The sequence below is a fragment of the Colobus angolensis genome, unplaced genomic scaffold (genome assembly GCF_000951035.1).
Source record: "Colobus angolensis palliatus isolate OR3802 unplaced genomic scaffold, Cang.pa_1.0 Scaffold18, whole genome shotgun sequence".
Classification (NCBI taxonomy): Eukaryota; Metazoa; Chordata; class Mammalia; order Primates; family Cercopithecidae; genus Colobus; species Colobus angolensis.
In genome coordinates, this window is record NW_012114932.1 from 7,361,453 (window position 1) to 7,380,625 (window position 19,173).

A 19,173-nucleotide genomic window follows, 5' to 3' on the forward strand; every position below is an offset into this window, starting at 1 on the left:
CAGATGGCTGTAGATGTGTGGTATTATTTCTGAGGACTCTGTTCTGTTCCATTGGTCTATAGCTCTGTTTTGGTACCAGTACCATGCTGTTTTGGATATTTTATGACCTGCTTTTAGGTAGAAAGAGTGAGATCAGAGAACGCTTCCTATATCTGCTGCTTCTAAAGTGCCTTTGCTAGAAGCAGTCAGTATGCTGAAATGGCATATTCTAAACCCCTTCACTTCCAATGCTGTTTTTGTCAAATTAGGCAACTGTTTGGTTTAAATATGAACAAGTTAAAGATCACGTAAAGACTCTAAAGTTGTTCTCATTTACTGTGATTTTTTTCTTAGTTATTGTATTAGAAAAAAATAATTCCACAACGTTGTTACTAACCTTTTATTTGAAAAATTAAGGGTTTAGGGCAAAGGGATTTGGCTGCTTTTCATACTAACTACTATTTTAACCCTTGTAGAAAATCTTTCCAAAATGCATGAGACTTTCCTTCCTTGGTAAGTAGGGTAGACTCAGTTGAATCTTCGAGTCTTTTAGGATCTTCCTTAGGGGACCGGTTGCAAATTTAGATATGAATGTAATTTATAGAAATACAGATGCTTTCAGGGCCAGGCATGGTGGCTCACACTGTAATCTTGCACTTTGGGAGGCTGAGGCAGGTGGATCACCTGAGGTCAGGAGTTTGAGACCAGCATGGCCAACATGGTGAAACCTTGTCTCTACTAAAAATACAAAAATTAGTCAAATGTGGTGGCGCACGCCTGTAATCCCAGCTACTCAGGAGACTGAGGCACAAGAATTGCTTGAAACCAGGAAGCAGAGGTTGCAGTGAGCAGAAATTGAGCCACTGCACTCCACCTGGGCAACAGGGTGAGACTCTGCTTCAAAAAAAAGTAAAAACTAAAAAAAGGAAACGAAAAAAGAAATAGATGCTTTAAATATGTGATTGGTTTGAATATATATGCTAATCCAGGACATACTCTGAAAGTTGCTTTTAAAATCGTTCTCAGCTTGTATTTTTAGTATAATAGAAAGAACACGGGCTTTGAAATCTGGCAGTCCTGGGTTCAAATTCTGACACTGCTTCCCTGGCTGTGTGACCTTAGGCTATTTAATTAACCTTTCTGAGCATCTTTTATTTTTTCATCTATAAAATACTCACCTGTCTTACAGGCTCTTATTTGACTTAATTATTATTTTTGAGCAGTATCTATTTCCCAAGGAATACTGTGTACTGGCCCTGGGGGCCTGTGGTGAGCTCTCACTAAGTGTCCAGTCTGCTGGGTGATTTACTTATCTATTTCTGGTTCATAAGTCACCCCAAAACTAAGTAGTTTAAAAGAACAAGGGTTATTTCTCTCAATTGTTTGAGTTGGCCGGGCAGGTCTTCTGCTGGACTTGCTGGAGGGTCTTCTGAGGCTGGATTTAGCTGGGACATTTGGGAGTCTCTGTCTTTGTGGCCTTTTGTTCTCAGGGAGGCTAGACTGTGTCCCTCCACGGTAGTCTCAGGATTCCTGGAGGGCAAGAATGGAAACGGCAAGGCCTGTGGTGACCTGGACTCAGAATTCACATGACAATACTTACACCTCATTCTAGTGGTCAAAGCAAGTCACGGGCCAATATACGATCCCAAAAATGAAAGCGTTGTGAAAGAGAAGCAAAGTTAAGATAGAGAATAAAAGGAGGAAAGTGGGGGCCATTTATGCCGACTGGTCAGGGGGACCTTCTGAGGAACTGATGTTTGAACTGATGCCTGGTGGATGAGAAAGAGTTGACTGTGCTAAGAACTAAGGGAAGTGCGTACCAGGCAGAGGGACTGGCCTGAGCAGAGGTCCTGAGGTGGGAAAGCCCTGGATAGAGGTACTAGAAGCAGCCTGACTGTGGGAAGGCCAGTGCTGGGAGGGTTAAGTGAGACGATCCAAGGGAAGCCCCTGAGGTCTGGCATGTAGTAAGGCTGAATTGATGTTAGTTTCTTTTCTTCTAAAAATTAGAACGAAGAAATATGTTTAATTCATGACTGTCACGAGATGGGAATCTATTAAATTGAAGTTATACTTTACAAAGCTCAGCTTTAGAGGGAAAAGAAAATGTTTCCACATGAATAGATGTTAAAAGAATGGTTTGCAAATGAATGCCCATCCCTACATGTTTTTTTTAATGATATGGCTGACCTTTTGTGAATTTTTAAAAATTTCCCTTCAAGATGTAGTCTTCTGAGTTAAGAATGTTTAATAGCCATAGATAATTCATAATCTGTATTTCCATGATAGAAACCTAGAGGAAGGGAGAAATTAAGAAAGGGATGGAAGATGGAGACCCCTTCTGAAAATTTCCTGTCTTCCACAGGGTGTGACTGTAATCTGAAAGGCGTTCTCCCCGAAATATGTGATGCCCACGGAAGGTGCCTGTGCCGCCCTGGGGTTGAGGGCCCTCGATGTGATACCTGCCGCTCTGGTTTCTACTCGTTCCCTATTTGCCAAGGTAAGTGGGCAAAACATAGCATGTTCATAATCAACCCCTCCAGATAAATTTCCTTCTGAGGAAATGCAGATCTTTCTGGCAGAGCTGTGTGACTTGCAGTTTAATAAATGAGCCCCTGGCTTATATATGGATGTTACACGTGACTGTCCTACCTGGACCTTGTCATCTCCCTTCTTTCCAACCTTACCCTGCCTCCTCCCTGGTAGTTAAGCACATGGACTCTGAAATCATCTGTTTGGGTTCAAATCCTGGCTCCGGAGAGGAGGTGGTATCTGAACAGCATTTAGGAACCTGCCACCACTTCTCAGATTCTGTTAGGGTGGGTCTCTGGATGCCAGCAGGGTTTGCAAATTGGAAGTGTGTGAATAAGATTAGTAAGATGGGAAGGTGGATGAGAGAAGGAGGCAGGGTGTTCTAGAAAGAGGGGACAGCATGTGCAAATCATAGAGACATGAGACCACAACCGCCCCCTCTTCCCCACTTGTTTGTATCCTAGTACCCCATCCTAGCAAGAGTCGCTGAGGGGGATGGAAGGTGGGAGGAGGAGGTGTCTGGTCCAGTCCCTAGAGCATGGCAGGTATGCACTCAATGTTTTGTGAGTGAACACATGAATGAATGAATTTACCCAAATTATTCTCCTCTGCCTCCTTTCTACTGTCTGACATTATTCTTCTTTCTGCAGACAATGGTGTAGGGGAAGGGAGAAGAAAGATGAGAAGATTATTATCAGTCTGGGATCAAGGCAGGAAATAAAACACCACTTCAGACACTATAAACAGAAAGAGATTTACTATAGGTAATTAGTTGCTAACCCAGAAGAGTTATAAAGAGCCAGAGCAGCAGGTTCTAGGCTGGGCTTCCAAGGAGGCCTCTAATGGAATGGCTGGGTTTTAAGCCCAGACTGCCATGGCCCAGTGCAAGGATGGGAGGCCCGTAGTTGGTACCTTCATCTCTTGGCATCCAGAAAGCCAGAGACAGGGCAGAGCTGCATAAATGCTCCACCAGCTACAGGATGCAGCCTCCTCCTTATTTCCCATCTGTCTAATCTTATTCACACACTTCCAATTTGCAAACCCAATTGACATTCAGAGCCCTGCCCCAACAGAGTCTGAGAAGTGCTGTCTTTAAGTTTTCCAGCCTCTGAACACTGGAGGAGTTTAGAATAGGTATTAGGTCATCTCACCTGCAAGGTCAGCCACACTGAGGAACTGTGAGTGTAAAAAACTCCCTCCCCTAAGCTGGAGGACAAGGTAGTGAAGAGCAGGGGTGGCACTAGCTGTCAACTTGGGCAAGTTACTTAACCCCTGTGTTCCTCAATTTCCAAAAAATAGTGCCTGTCTCATAATTCATTGTTGTGAAGGTTACATATGTACTGACAGGTAAAGCTGTTAGAACTGAGCAAGTACTTGTTTGTAAGTTAATATTCACTTTCACCTTTCTTCTCCTGACCTATACTTCCCTCTGCATCATTTTAAGAACTTGTAGTGTCAGTTCCAGCCATCTCCCTGTTTGCTTAAATGCCTGAATCCCATACCCCAAACCTTTCCTTTACCTTCTGGCTCCTGGCATGCAAAACATTCTTGTGGCTGAAAATATCTCAAAGGTTTTCTTTTTTTCCTCCTCTTTACCAGCCACAACTTTAAACTCATTCTGATAGAATGAATTACAAATATTCTAACTTAGTCATTCATATGGACAAAGCTTGTGTTTATGGATACAAACATAATGAATAATACAACACTTTAAGAATGCTCTTTTCTACATTTCTCCACTACTAGAACTAATTTATTTTAAGGTAGGTAGAAAATGCATGAATGTATTCACGATAAAGCAGAGGGGAGGAAGGACTTCCATAACAACAGAGTAGGGAGCTTGGTAGATACTCTTTACAGTAAAGCAGAAATTTAACCAGTGAAAATATTTTAAAAAATCATTTGAAGTCCCTGTTAATAGTCATAAGAGCATATAGCAAATGAAGAAACAATTACTTAACAACATTTGAATCTAGGTAAGAAATGAGTCTCTGTTACATTTCAGCCATGACCCCCTTCATTATCCACCCTCAACTCTGTTTTATAGAAAGTCTACCCATATGTGTTGCCAAGAAGATGGGCACTCTCTTTACCCTGTACCCCAGTTTGGGGCTATGGTTTGTTTCATTTTGGTAGGGGCAGGCCACTGATATTTCTCATCCTTCTGCAGTCCTGTATAGCAGAAGCCCTGTTCCAGGTGGGCTCAGCAAAGAGCACCAGCTCTTTCTTACCCACCACCCCTCCCCTGTAGGGTAGGAGCTCTAACTTAGGCACTTCAGGGTGAAAATTTTGGGATCCCAATCACCCCTACCCAAGCTGGCTCATAGAATAGGGGTCCATGGTGGAAGAGGAAAACTGAGAAGACTACGGCACCACCTCCGCCTGTGTCCACTTGTAGAGCAGAGCAGAGCTTCAAAGAAACAGGGAAGTGTGACCCATACATAGGGGAAAAAGAAGACAATAGAAACCACTTTTGAATGAGACAGATGGTAGTCTTAGAAAAGACTTTAAAGCAGCTATTATAAATCTGTGTAGAAGACTAAAGGAAATCATGGTTAATGAATTAAAGGAAGGTGTGATGACAACATTTCATTGAATAGAGAATATCAACAAAGAGATAGAAATTGTTTCACAAAATAACCAAGTGGAAATTTTGGAGTTGAAAAGTATAATAACTGAAATGAAAGATTCACTAAAGTGGCTCAACAGTAGATTGGGCTAGCAGAAGAATCAGCAAACTTAATGACAGATTGATGGAGATTATGCAGCCAGAAAACAGAAAGAAAAAAAGAACGAAAATAAATGAACAGGCGGTGGTCAGTGGCTCATGCCTGTTATCCCAGCACTTTGAGAGGTTGAGTGGGGCAGATCACTTGAGGTAAGGTGTTTGAGACCAGCCTAGCAAACATGGTGAAATTCTGTCTCTATTAAAAATACAAGAATTAGCCAGGCGTGGTGGCAGGTGCCTGTAATCCCAGCTACTTGGGAGACTGAAGCAGGAGAATTGCTTGAACCCACGAGGCAGAGGTTGCAGTGAGCTGAGATTGTACCACTGCACTCCAGCCTGGGCAACAAGAGTGAAACTCTGTCTCAAATAAATAAATAAATAAATAGAACCTGAAAGAAATATGGGATACCATTAAGTACAACATATGTGTAATCAGAGCATCAGAAAGAGAGGGGAGAGAAAAATGAATAGAAAAAAATAGTCAAAGAAATAATGGTGGGAAACTTACCAAATTTAATGAAAAGCCATCTATACATTTAAGAAGCTTAATGAACGCCAAGTAGCATAAATACAGAGGGATCCACAGCCAGACTTATTATAGTTAAAATTGTAGTTAAAATTTTGAAAGACAAAGAGAAAATCTTGAAAGCAGGAAAAAAGACTCATTATATACACAGGAACCCCAGTTAGAATAACAACTGACTTCTTATTAGTAACAATAGAGGCAAGAAGGCAGTGGGATCATATATTCTAAGTGCTGAAAGTGGAAAAACTGTCAACCGAGAATCTTCTGTCCATCAAAGTTACGGTTCATGATCAAGGCTAAGTAAAGGCTTTCTCAGATGAACAAAAAGTAACAGAATTCACCCAACCTGACTTATAAGAAATAATAGAAATAATAAAAGATATTCTTAAAGCTGAAACAGGCATCAAACAATAATTTGAGTAACATGTAAAAATTACAAAAGACAGTATAATTGAATATTTTTATACATTCTTCTCTTGACTGATTTTAACAGAAAGTATACAAGCTATATATACAAATATATATGTACGTACATAAATATTGGGCCTATAGCATATAAAAATGTAATATGTTTGACAGTAGCACAAAGGAGATGGGTGAGAACAAAGCCGTATTGGAGTAAGAAAATGACACAAATCTATAGGAAGGAAGAAATAAAGAGAACTAGAAAGGATAAAGAGAGTTCATAAAGACACTCTATCAATATATGCTTGCTCTGCTTTCTTCTATCATCTTCCTTAGAAAACATATATAAATTAATAATTATAAAAATGTGTTGCTGGGTTTTAATATATAGAGACATAATATGTATAATAACAATAGTATAGAAATGGAGGAGAGGGAACGGAGCTACATAGGAAAAAAAGGTCTATTTTACTGGAACTAAATCAATATAATACTGAAGTAGATTCTTTTTTGTAAGCCCTAGAGTAACCACTCATATAATAACTCAAAAATGATTTAAAAGTCATTAAACAGAATACAAATTACACTAGAAAATATCTAATACAAAAGAAAGCAATAAAGGGCAATAAAGGAGGAATAGAGGAACAAAAAATACACGAGATATATGAAAATGAAATGCAAAATGGCCAAGGTAAATCCAACACTATCAATAATAACGTTAAACATGAGTGGATTCAACCTCATACTATAAATAAAAACTAGTACAAAATGGATGAAGAAACTAAATGTAAGAGCTAAAACTATAAATCTCTTAGAATAAAATAAGGGCATAAATCTTCATGACCATAAATTAGGCAATTGTTTCTTAGATATGACAACAAAAGCACAAGCAGCAAAAGAAAAAGTAGATACATTGGACTTCATCAAAGTTAAGAACTCTTGCACTCCAAAGGACACTGTCAAAAAAGTGAAAAGACAAATAATAGAATGGAAAAAGTTATTGCAAATCATGTATCTGATAAGGCACTGGTATCATATACATATGTAAGATATAAAATCTGGATATATTATTATAAAATAATCCACACATATGGATATATTATTATTTTTACAACTCAATACTTACAAATTAAAAATAATTAAAAAGACAACCTAACTGAAAATGAGTAAAGGATTTGAGTAGACGTATCTTCCAAGAAGATATACAAATGGCCAACTGGTACATGAACAGATGCTCAACATCATTAGTCATTAGGTAAATGTAAATATAAACCACAATGAAATACCATTTTATACGCACTGGAAAGGCAGGCAATAACAAGCATCGGCGAGGATGTGGAGAAATTTGAACCCTCGTACAGTGACGATGGGAATGTGAAATAGTACAGTGACTCTGGAAACAGTTTTGCTACTCCTGAAAAAGTTAAACATAAAGTTACCATGCTACCCAGCAGATCCACTCCTCAGTGTATATCCAAAAGAAATGAAAACACATCCACACAGAAACTTGTATATGAACGTCCATAGCAGCATTATTCAAAATAGCCAAAATAGAGAAACAACCCATATGCTCAACTGATGAACAGATAAATAAAATGTGGTATATCCATTCGATAGAATATTATTTAGCAATAAAAAGGAACGAAGTACTTAGGTATGCTACCACATGAATAAACCTTGAAAACATGATGCTCAATGAAAGAAGTCAGTCACAAAAGTCACATATTGTGTGATTCATTTATATGAAATGTCCAGGATAGGAAACTTTATAGAGATTGAAAGCAGATTTATGATTGGGAGTGAAGGTGGTGGACAATGTGGATTGGCTGTTAATGAATATGGGATTTCTTTTAGAGGGAATGAAAATGTTCTAAAATTAGATTGTTTCAAAGGTTGCACATCTCTGTGAATATATTAAACAACATTAAGTTGCACACTTTACACTTTAAATGGGTGAATTATATGGTGTATGAATTTTATCTCAATAAACTTGTTTGAAAAAGATAAGGCAGAGGTGGGAGGTGGAATCCCAACACACTAAAGAAGGGGTCTTCCTCCCCAGTCAGTTATCAGCCTTATCTCTTTGTAAATTTGATGCTCATCTCTCTTATGTTTTATAGTGATGATCAAATAATGTACATTTGAATTCCAGAGTTAAAAGGAATTGAAATCACAAGTACTTATTTTATAGCAACCATTCTGAGACCCAGGAGAATACGTAGGGAGTAGATAGTTGCAGGGTGGTGAGTAGCACCCACGTTTTTTTACTCTCAGCCTGGTATACAGCAGGAATTCTATTCTATTCTTTAAACCCCTTCCTCACCTAGTGATCTAGGACATCAAGAAGCATGAAGGCTGTTCTTCTAAGGCTGAGCTTTTCATACTGCAGTTCACTGTCCGTTAGTGGATAGAGAAATCAATTTAGACGGTATGGGCCAGCATTACAATGAAATAGAATAGAATAAAAATTATTAGAATGCATCATAAGTAGTAGAGAAAATAAATCTCTTGCAAAGTTCTTGTTCATAGTTATTTATGTTTTGCTAGATATCTCTATCATCTATTAGTGTGTGTGTGTGTGTGTGTGTGTGTGTGTCTGTGTTTATTGGGTTATAACGTAAAATGTATTTTTTACTGTGAACGTGGCTAAAAAGTTTGGAAACTGCTGTACTAAAAGATCCTGAAGGATTTTCTCTGCGCTTCTGAGTATGGGAAGTAGTTTGCCGCTTTCCTTTTCTGAGTAGTTTGTCACTTTTCTTTTATTCTGCTCTTTGGTCTTGTGGCTTCAGACTCTCAAATAGTTATAACCTGAAGTCATAGAACATTTGGGTGAATTTACTCTCATTCAGCTGGAAACTGTTGGTCAGTAATTGCAGCAATAATCTGATGAATCCATTTTCCCCGTGAAGATATTCCTGTGCCAGTATACACTGCATAATTCCTTCCTAAACCTGTTTGAGGGGCAGAAAGCACTCTGCCTTATTTTTTACCATTATCTATGAAGAGCAAGGACCAAAGAGATAAACATGAAGAACTAGTTTGAGATGCATGTCCTGTTTTATCTTTAATCCATGATCTTGTCTTTACTCTTCTTCCTTAAAGCCTGCGAGGAGAAAGGATGGTATAAATTTCAAAGTCCTATAATCTTTACATAACTCAGAGTGTAGAGACTTCAGTCTGACCTTACCAGCAAGCTACCTAGAAATGTAAGCAGCAGACACAGTTACTTTTTAAAAATGTTTGGCTTTGATTAATAGGTTGAGCTTGGGGGTCCTTTGTCGGGGGGAAAATGATAGATAATTGGGATTTCACAAATGTATATAATAGGCCAGATGTAGTGGCTCATGCCTGTAATCCCAGCACTTTGGGAGGCCAAGGTGGGTGGATCACTTGAGGTCAGGAGTTCAAGACCAGCCTGGCCAACATGGTGAAACCCTGTCTCTACTAAAAAAAATATATACAAAAATTATCCAGGTGTGGTGGTACATGCCTGTAATTCCAGCTTCTTAGGAGGCTGAGGTGGGAGAATCACTTGAATCTGAGAGGTAGAGGTTGCAGTGAGCTGAGATCGCACCACTGAACTCTAGCCTGAGCATCACAGACTGAGAATCTGTCTAAAACAAACAAACAAAAAAACAAACAAATGTGTATGATAATCTGCCTTTCATTAGAGTCACTCTTTCAAATGAGAATCATCTGATATTCTTCATATGAGTAGTAAAGAAAACTGCTTGAATTTAAAAGTAAATACAACGAAAATATTTAAAAACCATCATATCACTCTTTTTGAAAATGTTAACATTGAAGTATTGGCCCTGAACAATGATATATACAAAATTCCAAGGCCAAGTCACCATGTGCAGATTTTCAAAATAAATGTCCAGAGAACTGTTTTATGACACTCTAGCCTCTCACACTCAAAGGATTATGAAAAGGTTAGGACAGTGGAGGAGAGAGAATCTGGGAGGGGGTGGATATCTATGGAGGAAACTGTTGCCGTGAACTCTTTACCCTTCTTCCTCGCCTCAGAACGCATGAGGGACCTCTGATGTGTCTTAGTCCGTTTGGTATTGCTGTAACAGAGTACCTGAGATTGGGTAGTTTATAAAGAAAAGGCGTTTATTTAGTTCACCATTCGGCAGGCTGGGAACTTCAAGAGCATAGCGCCACATCTGGCTGGCTTCTGGTGAGGGCCACATACTGGGGCAAAACATGGTGAGGTGGAGCGGTGAGTGAGCATGTGCAGAGATCACACGGTGAGAGAGGATGCAAGAGAGAGAGAGTCCAGGAAGCCAGACTCACTTTTATAACAACCCACTCTCACGGTAACTAGTCCAGTCCTGTGGGAGCAAGAACGCAGTCACTGTCTTTGGAGGGCATTAATCTGCTCATGAGGAATCCACCCCCACGACCCAAACACCTCCACTAGGCCTCATCTTCCAACACTGCTGCACGGGCAATGAAACTTCAACATGAATTTTGGCAAGACAAACCACATCCAAACCATAGCATATGGGATGCCTCAGGAAGGGCAGAGGTGCTTCCGGCCAGACTTCGGCTTGGAAAACCCAAAGGCTAAGAGCTGGATGCTTTTTTGCTTGAGGCAGAGCAGGGAGAGTGTTCCTGTGCTGGGAATGGCCTGTGCTTAATGTGCTGGGGCAAGGGATGTGTAGGTGTTTCCCACAGCCAAATGTGGGGGAATCCAGGTGCTTGTCTTAGTTCCTGCCCAATAGGTCTGCTCAGAGACATCAGGAGATCCTACCCAAAGCAGCTGAAGTTTTTGTCCAGATTCCTGTTTTAAAATAGAGAGTATTAATAGGAAATTTGGGGTTCAGTAAGGACAGCAGACTGGGAGACAACTGCTATTGAGAAGATACAGTTCCCAGAGGAGGGGCAGAGCATGCTATACGGGCCACATGGAGAAGCGTCAGAGTCGGTTTGGAGGCAGAGGGAGGGGAAGGAACTGTAGACAGAGCATTTCCATCGTAAGGAATGGGCAGGGATAGGCAGGTTTAGGATTGGCTAGTTTGAATATTTCAGTGGGCGCTGGGACATAGAGGCTGACCCTAGTTGTCTGGTACCTGGCCCTGGGGTGATTAGGGCAGGGAACACCAGAGTATGAGAGCTGGTAGAGGAGGCAGTGGGGCCGTGCTCTGGATTGGCCAGTGTGCATTCCGAAAGCCGCTCTCTGGAGGGTTGTTCACTGTCTCTGGGAATTGGCTCACCCTGGGAGGGGCAGTCCCTCCAGGGTCAGCAAGGCCCCAAGATTTCAAAGCGTCAGAAACAGAAAATAAAAGAAATGGTGAGTCCAATGCCCAGGGGCTGAAGCAGTTGTGGGCTGAGGAGAGCGTCACAAGCAACAGAAATAGAGAGGTTTCCATCCCTGGAGGACAAGGGAATGGCAGGAGAGAGGTGCTCAGCAGATGACCACCAAGAGACCCTACACAGCATCCTTGGAAGAAGAGCCACTTTGAGATTGGCATAGGGCTGGTCCAAGAACAATTGTGTGGGGAAAAGCTCTTTCCTCTAATTGTGGTTTTCCTCTACTCTTACACCGCAACAACCATCAACACAGAGAAAATGTCTGTGACCAAATGTGTGGGAGTCTTTCCTCATCACCAAGCAGCAGCCACCAGCCGAGTGTCCTCCAATTCAGTTCTGACACTGCTTACCTGAAGACAGTGCCAGATCCCACAGGTTGAGGGCTCAGTCCCCAAGATTGCTCCCTCCTTCCTTCACCATCAGCTGCAAGCCTGGGCCTCTGGAACATCTGACAGAGCGGCTTCAAGTTGGGGTTCCCACAACCCTCCTTTGGATTCAGTTAATTTGCTAGAGTGGCTCACAGAACTCGGGAGAACACCAAATTACATTTACTGGTTTGTTATAAAGGATTTTGCAAAGATACAGATGAAGAGACACATAAGACGGGGTGTGAGGGAAGAAACCGGGAGCTTCCAGGCCCTCCCTGGGCACCACTCTCCGGGAACCTTCACATGTTCAGCTGTCTGGAAACTCTCTGAACCCTGTACTCTTGGGTTTTTCAGGAAGCTTCCTCACTTCAGCATTCCTTCCACCAGGGTATGGACTTGACCCTCTCTGGGGAGAGTCTTAAGGCTCACAATCACAAAGGTCGGGGAAGATTAGAGTCCTGCCTTGGGGCAGGTTAAAAGAGGGCAGGAGAAGGTCAGAGGCCTGTCCCAAGGCCTAACACACCCAACATTATAGCAAAAGACTGTAACAAGTACTGTGGGAGTTACTAGCCAGAAACCATGGGCAAAAACCACTATATATCATGACACCACAACAGTTCTTTCCTCTTCCCTCTTCTTTCTCTCCCACCAAGTTGAAGCCAGCTATGGGGAAAGAACACCCACTCCCACCCCCAGCCCACTCCTACCACCCACCTCTCCACCTTCCCTGCCCACTGTGGGATTTTGGTCTGAATCAGGTCTGAGCTGGAGGACAGGAGATTCGACTTTAAACTGGATTTCTACTTACTTTCTGTTCTCTTACCTAAGAGTGTGCTGACAAACCCTACAACTCCTAGAGTTTTCATCTAGGTGCAGGGAGACAGTCACCCACACTACAGAAAGTTGAAAAGGGCCGTGGGAGTTAGTTGACAGCGGGAGTTGTGCTTGTTGAATACGCTAATTGTCTAACAGTCAGTTGCATCTCCATGTGGCTTCATTTACCATGGCTTCCTTAAAGGGACTCCATGATTTTGATTTGTTTCTAGGGAATTCATTATTTTTAATATTCTGCTTATATAAACATAGATTTCCTAAAAAACTCACAAACTCTCAACATTATTTTCACAAAAATCCTGATTTTTAAATGTATGTTATAATTCTTTGACCTTCAGCAGAGTATTATTCCCATCCAGTTAGAATTTGGTTATGTGGCCACGTATCTGGAGCAAAAGTAAAAACCGAGCAGTTATGTCCCCACCACCACAACCTCTGTCAAGTGGAAAAGCACAGCTCCAAAGATGCATACAGAAGGAATCCCATAGGCCCTCTCGCAGCCTAGTCTCCCCCTCCCTTTTAAAAAAATAATTGTTTTAAATTTAGTTATTTGTTTTGCAAGCCAATTGCATGGCAAATTAGAAACATAAAATTAGGAGAGAGGGAAAAGATCACTGAGGCGAAACATTCATAGCAAGGGAGAAAACAGACAGGCAGACATGAAGCTTAAGATGTACAGCAACCTGGGGCCACTGAAGGAAGGGCAAACAAGCTAACCCAATTCTGAAGATCCTGAGGGTATCACTATTAGATTAAGTAAATGGACATTTATAGTGATAGCTGTAGGTCATGAAAAAGAGTTAAATTATTCTAATATACCTGCTTCATTGGGAAGGAGAGTATAAAATACATTTGAGTAAGAGTACTAGATTAAATAGTTAAAATATTAATAGTTAAAATGAGTACTAGATGAAATAGTTAACTAATAGTTAATAGTTTGGTGATTAGAGAGTCAGTTATGACTCTACAGTTTCACGTGACAGAAAACTAGATCTAAACTGTTTAAGGCAAAAATAACTTCTTGGCAATAATAGAAAAGTCCAGGCATATTTAGTTTAGCTTGATCTAGGGGCTTAAAAGATTGTTTTTCTTTATCTATACACTCTGCTATCTTGTATATTGGCTTCACTGTTAGGCCTCAGATGATAGAAAATGGCAGCCAGCAGCTCTTAGACACAGATTGTTATGGACTGAATTGTGTCCCTAAAAATTCATATGTTGAAGCCCTAACCCCCAGTGTGACTGTATTTGGAGTAAGAAAGTAATTAAGGTTTAATGAGGTCATAAGGGTAGAGCCCTGATCTGATAGGACTCATGTCTTTGTAAGAAGAGACACAAGACAGCTCGTTCACTCTCTCTCTCCCTCTACCGTGTGAAGACACAGTTACACAGTGAGAAGGTGGCCATCTACAAGCCAGAAAGCAGGCCCTCAGCAGAAACTGAACCAGCCAGCACCTTGATCTTGAACTTCCCAGCCTCCAGAACTGGAGAAATAAATTTCTATTGTTTAAGCCAGACAGTCTACGGTATTTTGTTATGGCAGCTCAAGGTGACTTAATACATATCCTTCTAGGTTCGAGACTAGGAAAAGAGTATACTTTCCACCAGGACACATCTGGCTCCGACTGGACCACGTGCCAGTTCTGGAATGAGTCCTGTGGCTGTGGAATTCAGTGCATTGATTGGCCAAGCCTGAGTCTTCCCCCATATCCACAGAACTAGAAGTGGGGTCAACACCATCTGAACAGCATGAATGAAGCAAGGGAAGAGAGGTTCCCCCATGGTAAAATCAGGGTGCCATAGCCAAGACAGGGTGGCAAAACTATGTGTCAGTAAAATTTCCTCAGCAATTTGAGAAAACATAGTTCCCCAAAGTGACCAATCCTGAGAAAGATTGGGAAACCCTGTGAGGTTTAACTGTAGCATTCTTTTCCTTAAGAAACTGACATCTGACATCAAAAGCTCTTTCATCAGCTACAGTACATGAAGATAATGTCGTATCTCTTATTTTAAATGGTTGGAGCCAGGACTCTTTCTTAAAAATAAGTGTTTATCTTCCCATTGATTTTTTTTTTAATTTTTAAAATTTTTAGATGGGATCTCACTATATTGCCCAGGCTGATCTTTAACTCCTGAGCTCAAGTGATCACCCCACCTCTGCTCCCAAAGTGCCGGCATTATAGGCGTGAGCCGCCACACCTGGCCTCATTGATATTTTTGGTAGAGTTGATTTGGACCTCTGCTTCTAAAGGTCTACCGGACCCTTCTGACCTCACCGGAAGCATGAGAGGGAAAAGATTATCAAGCCTCTCAGAGAGGGGCTGGAGGACATCAGCAGGCATGCTTCTGGCCCCGGCAGGTGAATGTCTGGGGTCAGCCTCTGCTGGGTTCTCTGTGGTCTAAAGTCTTGGCTCAAGTGAAGGACTAATACATACAGATCCAACCTCGAAGGAGCCTGCCCATGCTTAAGAGCTGTTTTCTGAGCTGTGTAAGAAATTTACTGCCTCGTGTGGTGTCGAGGTGTACCTTGCAGTTTGTTGTTTAGGGTTTGAACCATTCTGGTAAGAGTTTGGGAGGATGCAACATTTTGTCTGTGATGGCTTCCCTTGTCTTGTAACTACCTTTTTTTTCTGATAGCTATTGTGATTTTTTTTTTTAGAGGGAATTAATTACTTGACCCACTGAATTTTACAACCAAATCAACATGGCTCACAATGGTGTATCAGCTGGCCCAGTATGTTCTAGCCAAAAAGTACTCCTACAGCTTTGCTCTTTCTTGCTTTAAAAATTTTCAAAATCTGGCCGGGCGTGGTGGCTCAAGGTTGGCGCACCACCTGGGTCAGGAGTTCTAGATCAGTCTGGCCAATGTGGGAAAACCTCGTCTCTATGAAAAAATACAAAAATTAGTTGGGCATGGTGGCACATGCCTGTAATCCCAGCTACTCGGGAGGCTGAGGCACAAAAATTGCTTGAATCCGGGAGGCAGAGGTTGCAGTGAGACAAGATTGCACCACTGCACTTCAGCCTGGGCAACAGAGCGAGACTCCATCTCAAAAAAAAAAAAAATTCAAAATTTTCTTTAAAGAGAATTTTAAAACCCTTTTAAGCTGCTTTTGCCAACTGCAGTCCTGGATTTATGTTTTGCATTAAATTAATTTACTCCAGACTTTTCTAAGTACAATGCAGTATTTTTTTCATTTTGACTTTGACTCACTGAAGTGCCCTGTGGTTTTCTTTTTGGGGGAATTAATCAAATTAATATATATATGAGACCATATTGGAGAATTGTCTATATGTGTATAAAATATATATTTATGTTTATGGGTTTTTTGACTCTGTCTTCGACCACAGAATACAACTGTTAATTTGGTTATTTAGGGGGTTTACTCTTCCCTCTTTCTCCTCCCTATCCCTCATTCCTGCCTTCCTCTCCTCCTTTTCCCCCTACCCTTCTTCATTTTTTTCTTCCTCTTCCTCTTCCTCTTTTCCTCCTTCCTATTCCCCTTTCTTTTCTGGAGCAGCTTGCTAGGCAGCAGCTAGCTAGTACTCAGAACAGGGGGTAGGAAGGCAACAATGTGGAAACGGGTGGTCCTTTCATGACATGAACTGAAGGTACCTGGAAGTGCAGCTTCCCCCGGCCCCACCCATGTGACTTGACCCAGGGCCCAGAACCATCCCCATTAGAGTCTGATGTAGCCTTTGGGTTGTGGTATCAGGGCTTTCTTTAGAAAAGTCCTATAAATATGTTGCCAATGAGAGATATAGTGTTGTTTCGCTCATGAGCTTATTACTGCAGGTGAAGAGGAAGGCACTCTTCATGGCAATACCTGTCTGATAGCAATGTTGCAAGATACAGTGAGATAACACATATCAAGAATTATGCAGGGCTGGACCTGAAGAAGGATTTCAGTAGTTTCTCATTCTCTCATGTAACAACCAGCTATTTGGCAGGTACTGTGGAACAGGGCTACATTTAATCCTGGAAGACATTCAAGACCATGACAGACAAGCCCCTGTCCTCTAGGATCTTTATGATCATTATTTTAAAGACTTTTTTTGGTGATTCTTATTTTATATTCTTCTTGAGAGTAAGTTTCTTAAAGCAGAAACAATGAGGAGTAGACAAAAAGAAGTAAAATACTCCAGAAACTCCAAAGGACCTGGAGCAAAACAAAGAGCAGAATTGAAATATTTTTAAAGCCTTATAGTATTTCCAAGAGTGAGAAAAGGGCTGCCAATGCTTGAGTTGGTGTTTGGGATTTGGCAGTTTTTACTAATAGTTGGATTAAAATGAGAAGTGTGTTGCCAGATTAATTCACAATTTTAAAACACTGCAAATGCTTTTAAGGTCAAGCCTTTGTTTTTACCTCCAAAGAGCAACTGGGTCTTCTGGCTCCCCAGACAACCCCTGTGGTCCTAAGACCAGTGTCTGTGTCACCCTCCTTATGCTGTGGAGCTGCCACCACTGCGCTCCAGGCAGCTACCCTAATGCCCGCACGGATGTTTTCCTCTCTGCATTCACTTTCCTTTAGGGCAGAAATAGCAGAACAAGCCTGTAGTAGCCAGGGTTCTCCAGAGAAACAGAACCAATTGGAGGTGTGTGTGTACATATGGAGAAAGAGAGAGAGGGAGAGAGAGAGAGAAAGATATATATATATATATATTTTAAGGAATTGGCTCATGAGATTGTGAGGGCTGACAGGTCTGAAATCTGTAGGTTGGACTGGCAGGCTGGAGGCCCAGAAAAGAGCTGATTCTGCAGCTCAAGTCTAAAGACAGTCTGGAGACAGAATTCCTCCCTCTTCTTCAGGGGACATTAGTCTTTTTGTCTTAAGACTTTTAGCTGATTGGATGAGGCCCACCCACATGATGGAGAATGATCTGCTTTATTCAAAATCTACTGATTTAAATGTCAATCTTGTCTAAAAAATACCTTCACAGTGACCTTTAGGCTGGCATTTGACCAAACATCTGGGCATCATAGCCTAGTCACGTTGACATATAAAATTACCCAACACTAGTTCTTGCCTCGCCAACTTGGCACTCATATACATTTCTTGAAACCGTACTTAATCGTCAATAAAGAGTATAACAAGACACAATTCTGAGTAACATGATACAACTATCCTGTATACAATTGAAAATGCACTAACCCTTTCCCCAGAAGAAGAAATAAAGTCCTTGGGTAACGTTCGAGCTTCCCCTTGATATCCTGTAACTTCAATACTGTGGTATTAAGTCAATACATCTTAGGTTGAATGATAAGGAGATGAGAGAGTGAAGAAAACAAAAGATGACTTTCCTTTTATTTTTAGTTGACAAATAATAATTGTACATATTTATGGGGTACAGAGTGATATTGCCATATGTAGATACAGTGTGTAATGATCAAGTCAGTAGTTAGCATATCTGTCACCTGGAAAATTCATTTCTTTGTTTTGTGAACATTCAGAATCCTCTCTTCTAGTTTTTTGAAAATATACACTAAATTATCGTTAACCACATTCACCCTACAGAGTTAGGGAGTGCTAGAATGCATTCTTACTTAGCTGTAGTTTCGTATCCATTAAGCAATCTCTCTCTATCCCCACTCTTACACTTCTGAGCCTCTATTAACCATTGTGCTGTTCTCTACTTCTATGAACTCAAAATTTTTAAGCTCCTATATGAGTGAGAACATGCAGAATTTATCTTTCTATTCCTGATGTATTTCATTTAACATAACGTCCTTCGGGCTCATCCATGTTGCCATAAGTAACAGGATTTCATTCACTTTTATGGTTGAATAGTATTCCCCTGTGTATATATACCGCGTTTTGTTTATCCACTCATCTGTTGATGAGCATTTAGTTTGTCTTCATATCTTGATTATTGTGAATAAAGCTGCAGTGAACATGGGCATACAAGTCTATTCACAATAGCAAAGACATGGAATCAATCTAGATGCCCATCAATAGTGAACTGGATAAAGGAAATACGGTACTTATACACCATGGAATAGTATGCAGCCATAAAAAAGAATGAAATCATGTCCTTTGCGGTGACATTGATGCAGCTGAAGGCCATTATCCTAAGTAAATTAACACAGGAGTAGAAAAACCAAATACTGTACATTCTCACTTATAAGTAGGAGCTTAACATTGAGTACACGTGGACATAAAGATGAGAACAATAGACACTGGACACTGGGAACTTCTAGAGGGAGGAGGATGAGAGGTGGGTGAAGGCTGAAAAACTACCTATCAGGTACTACGCTCAGTACCTGGGCGATTTTTTGGTTTCAAATACCAAACCTCAGCAACACGCAATTTACCCATATAACTAACAAACTTACACGTATACCCTCTGAACCTAAATTAAAAGTTGAAAAAAAAGTTATCTGCATTTTAGAGCCTAAAAAATTCCATGGGGGCACATGTATCCCTTTGATACACTGATTCCCTTTTCTTTGGATAGATGCTCAACAGTGAGATGGCTAGATT

At 40.9% G+C, this 19,173-nt stretch overlaps 1 protein-coding gene across 1 annotated transcript in view; it reads left to right on the top strand.

Moving 5' to 3' along the window:
• LOC105509836 (laminin subunit alpha-3-like) overlaps window positions 1–19,173 on the top strand; it is a 60,435-nt gene that overhangs the window by 5,146 nt on the left and 36,116 nt on the right. Inside the window, exon 5 of the mRNA XM_011939330.1 lies at window positions 2,266–2,476. Coding sequence (XP_011794720.1) covers window positions 2,266–2,476 — 211 coding nt within the window. The remainder of the gene's footprint in view (window positions 1–2,265; window positions 2,477–19,173) is intronic.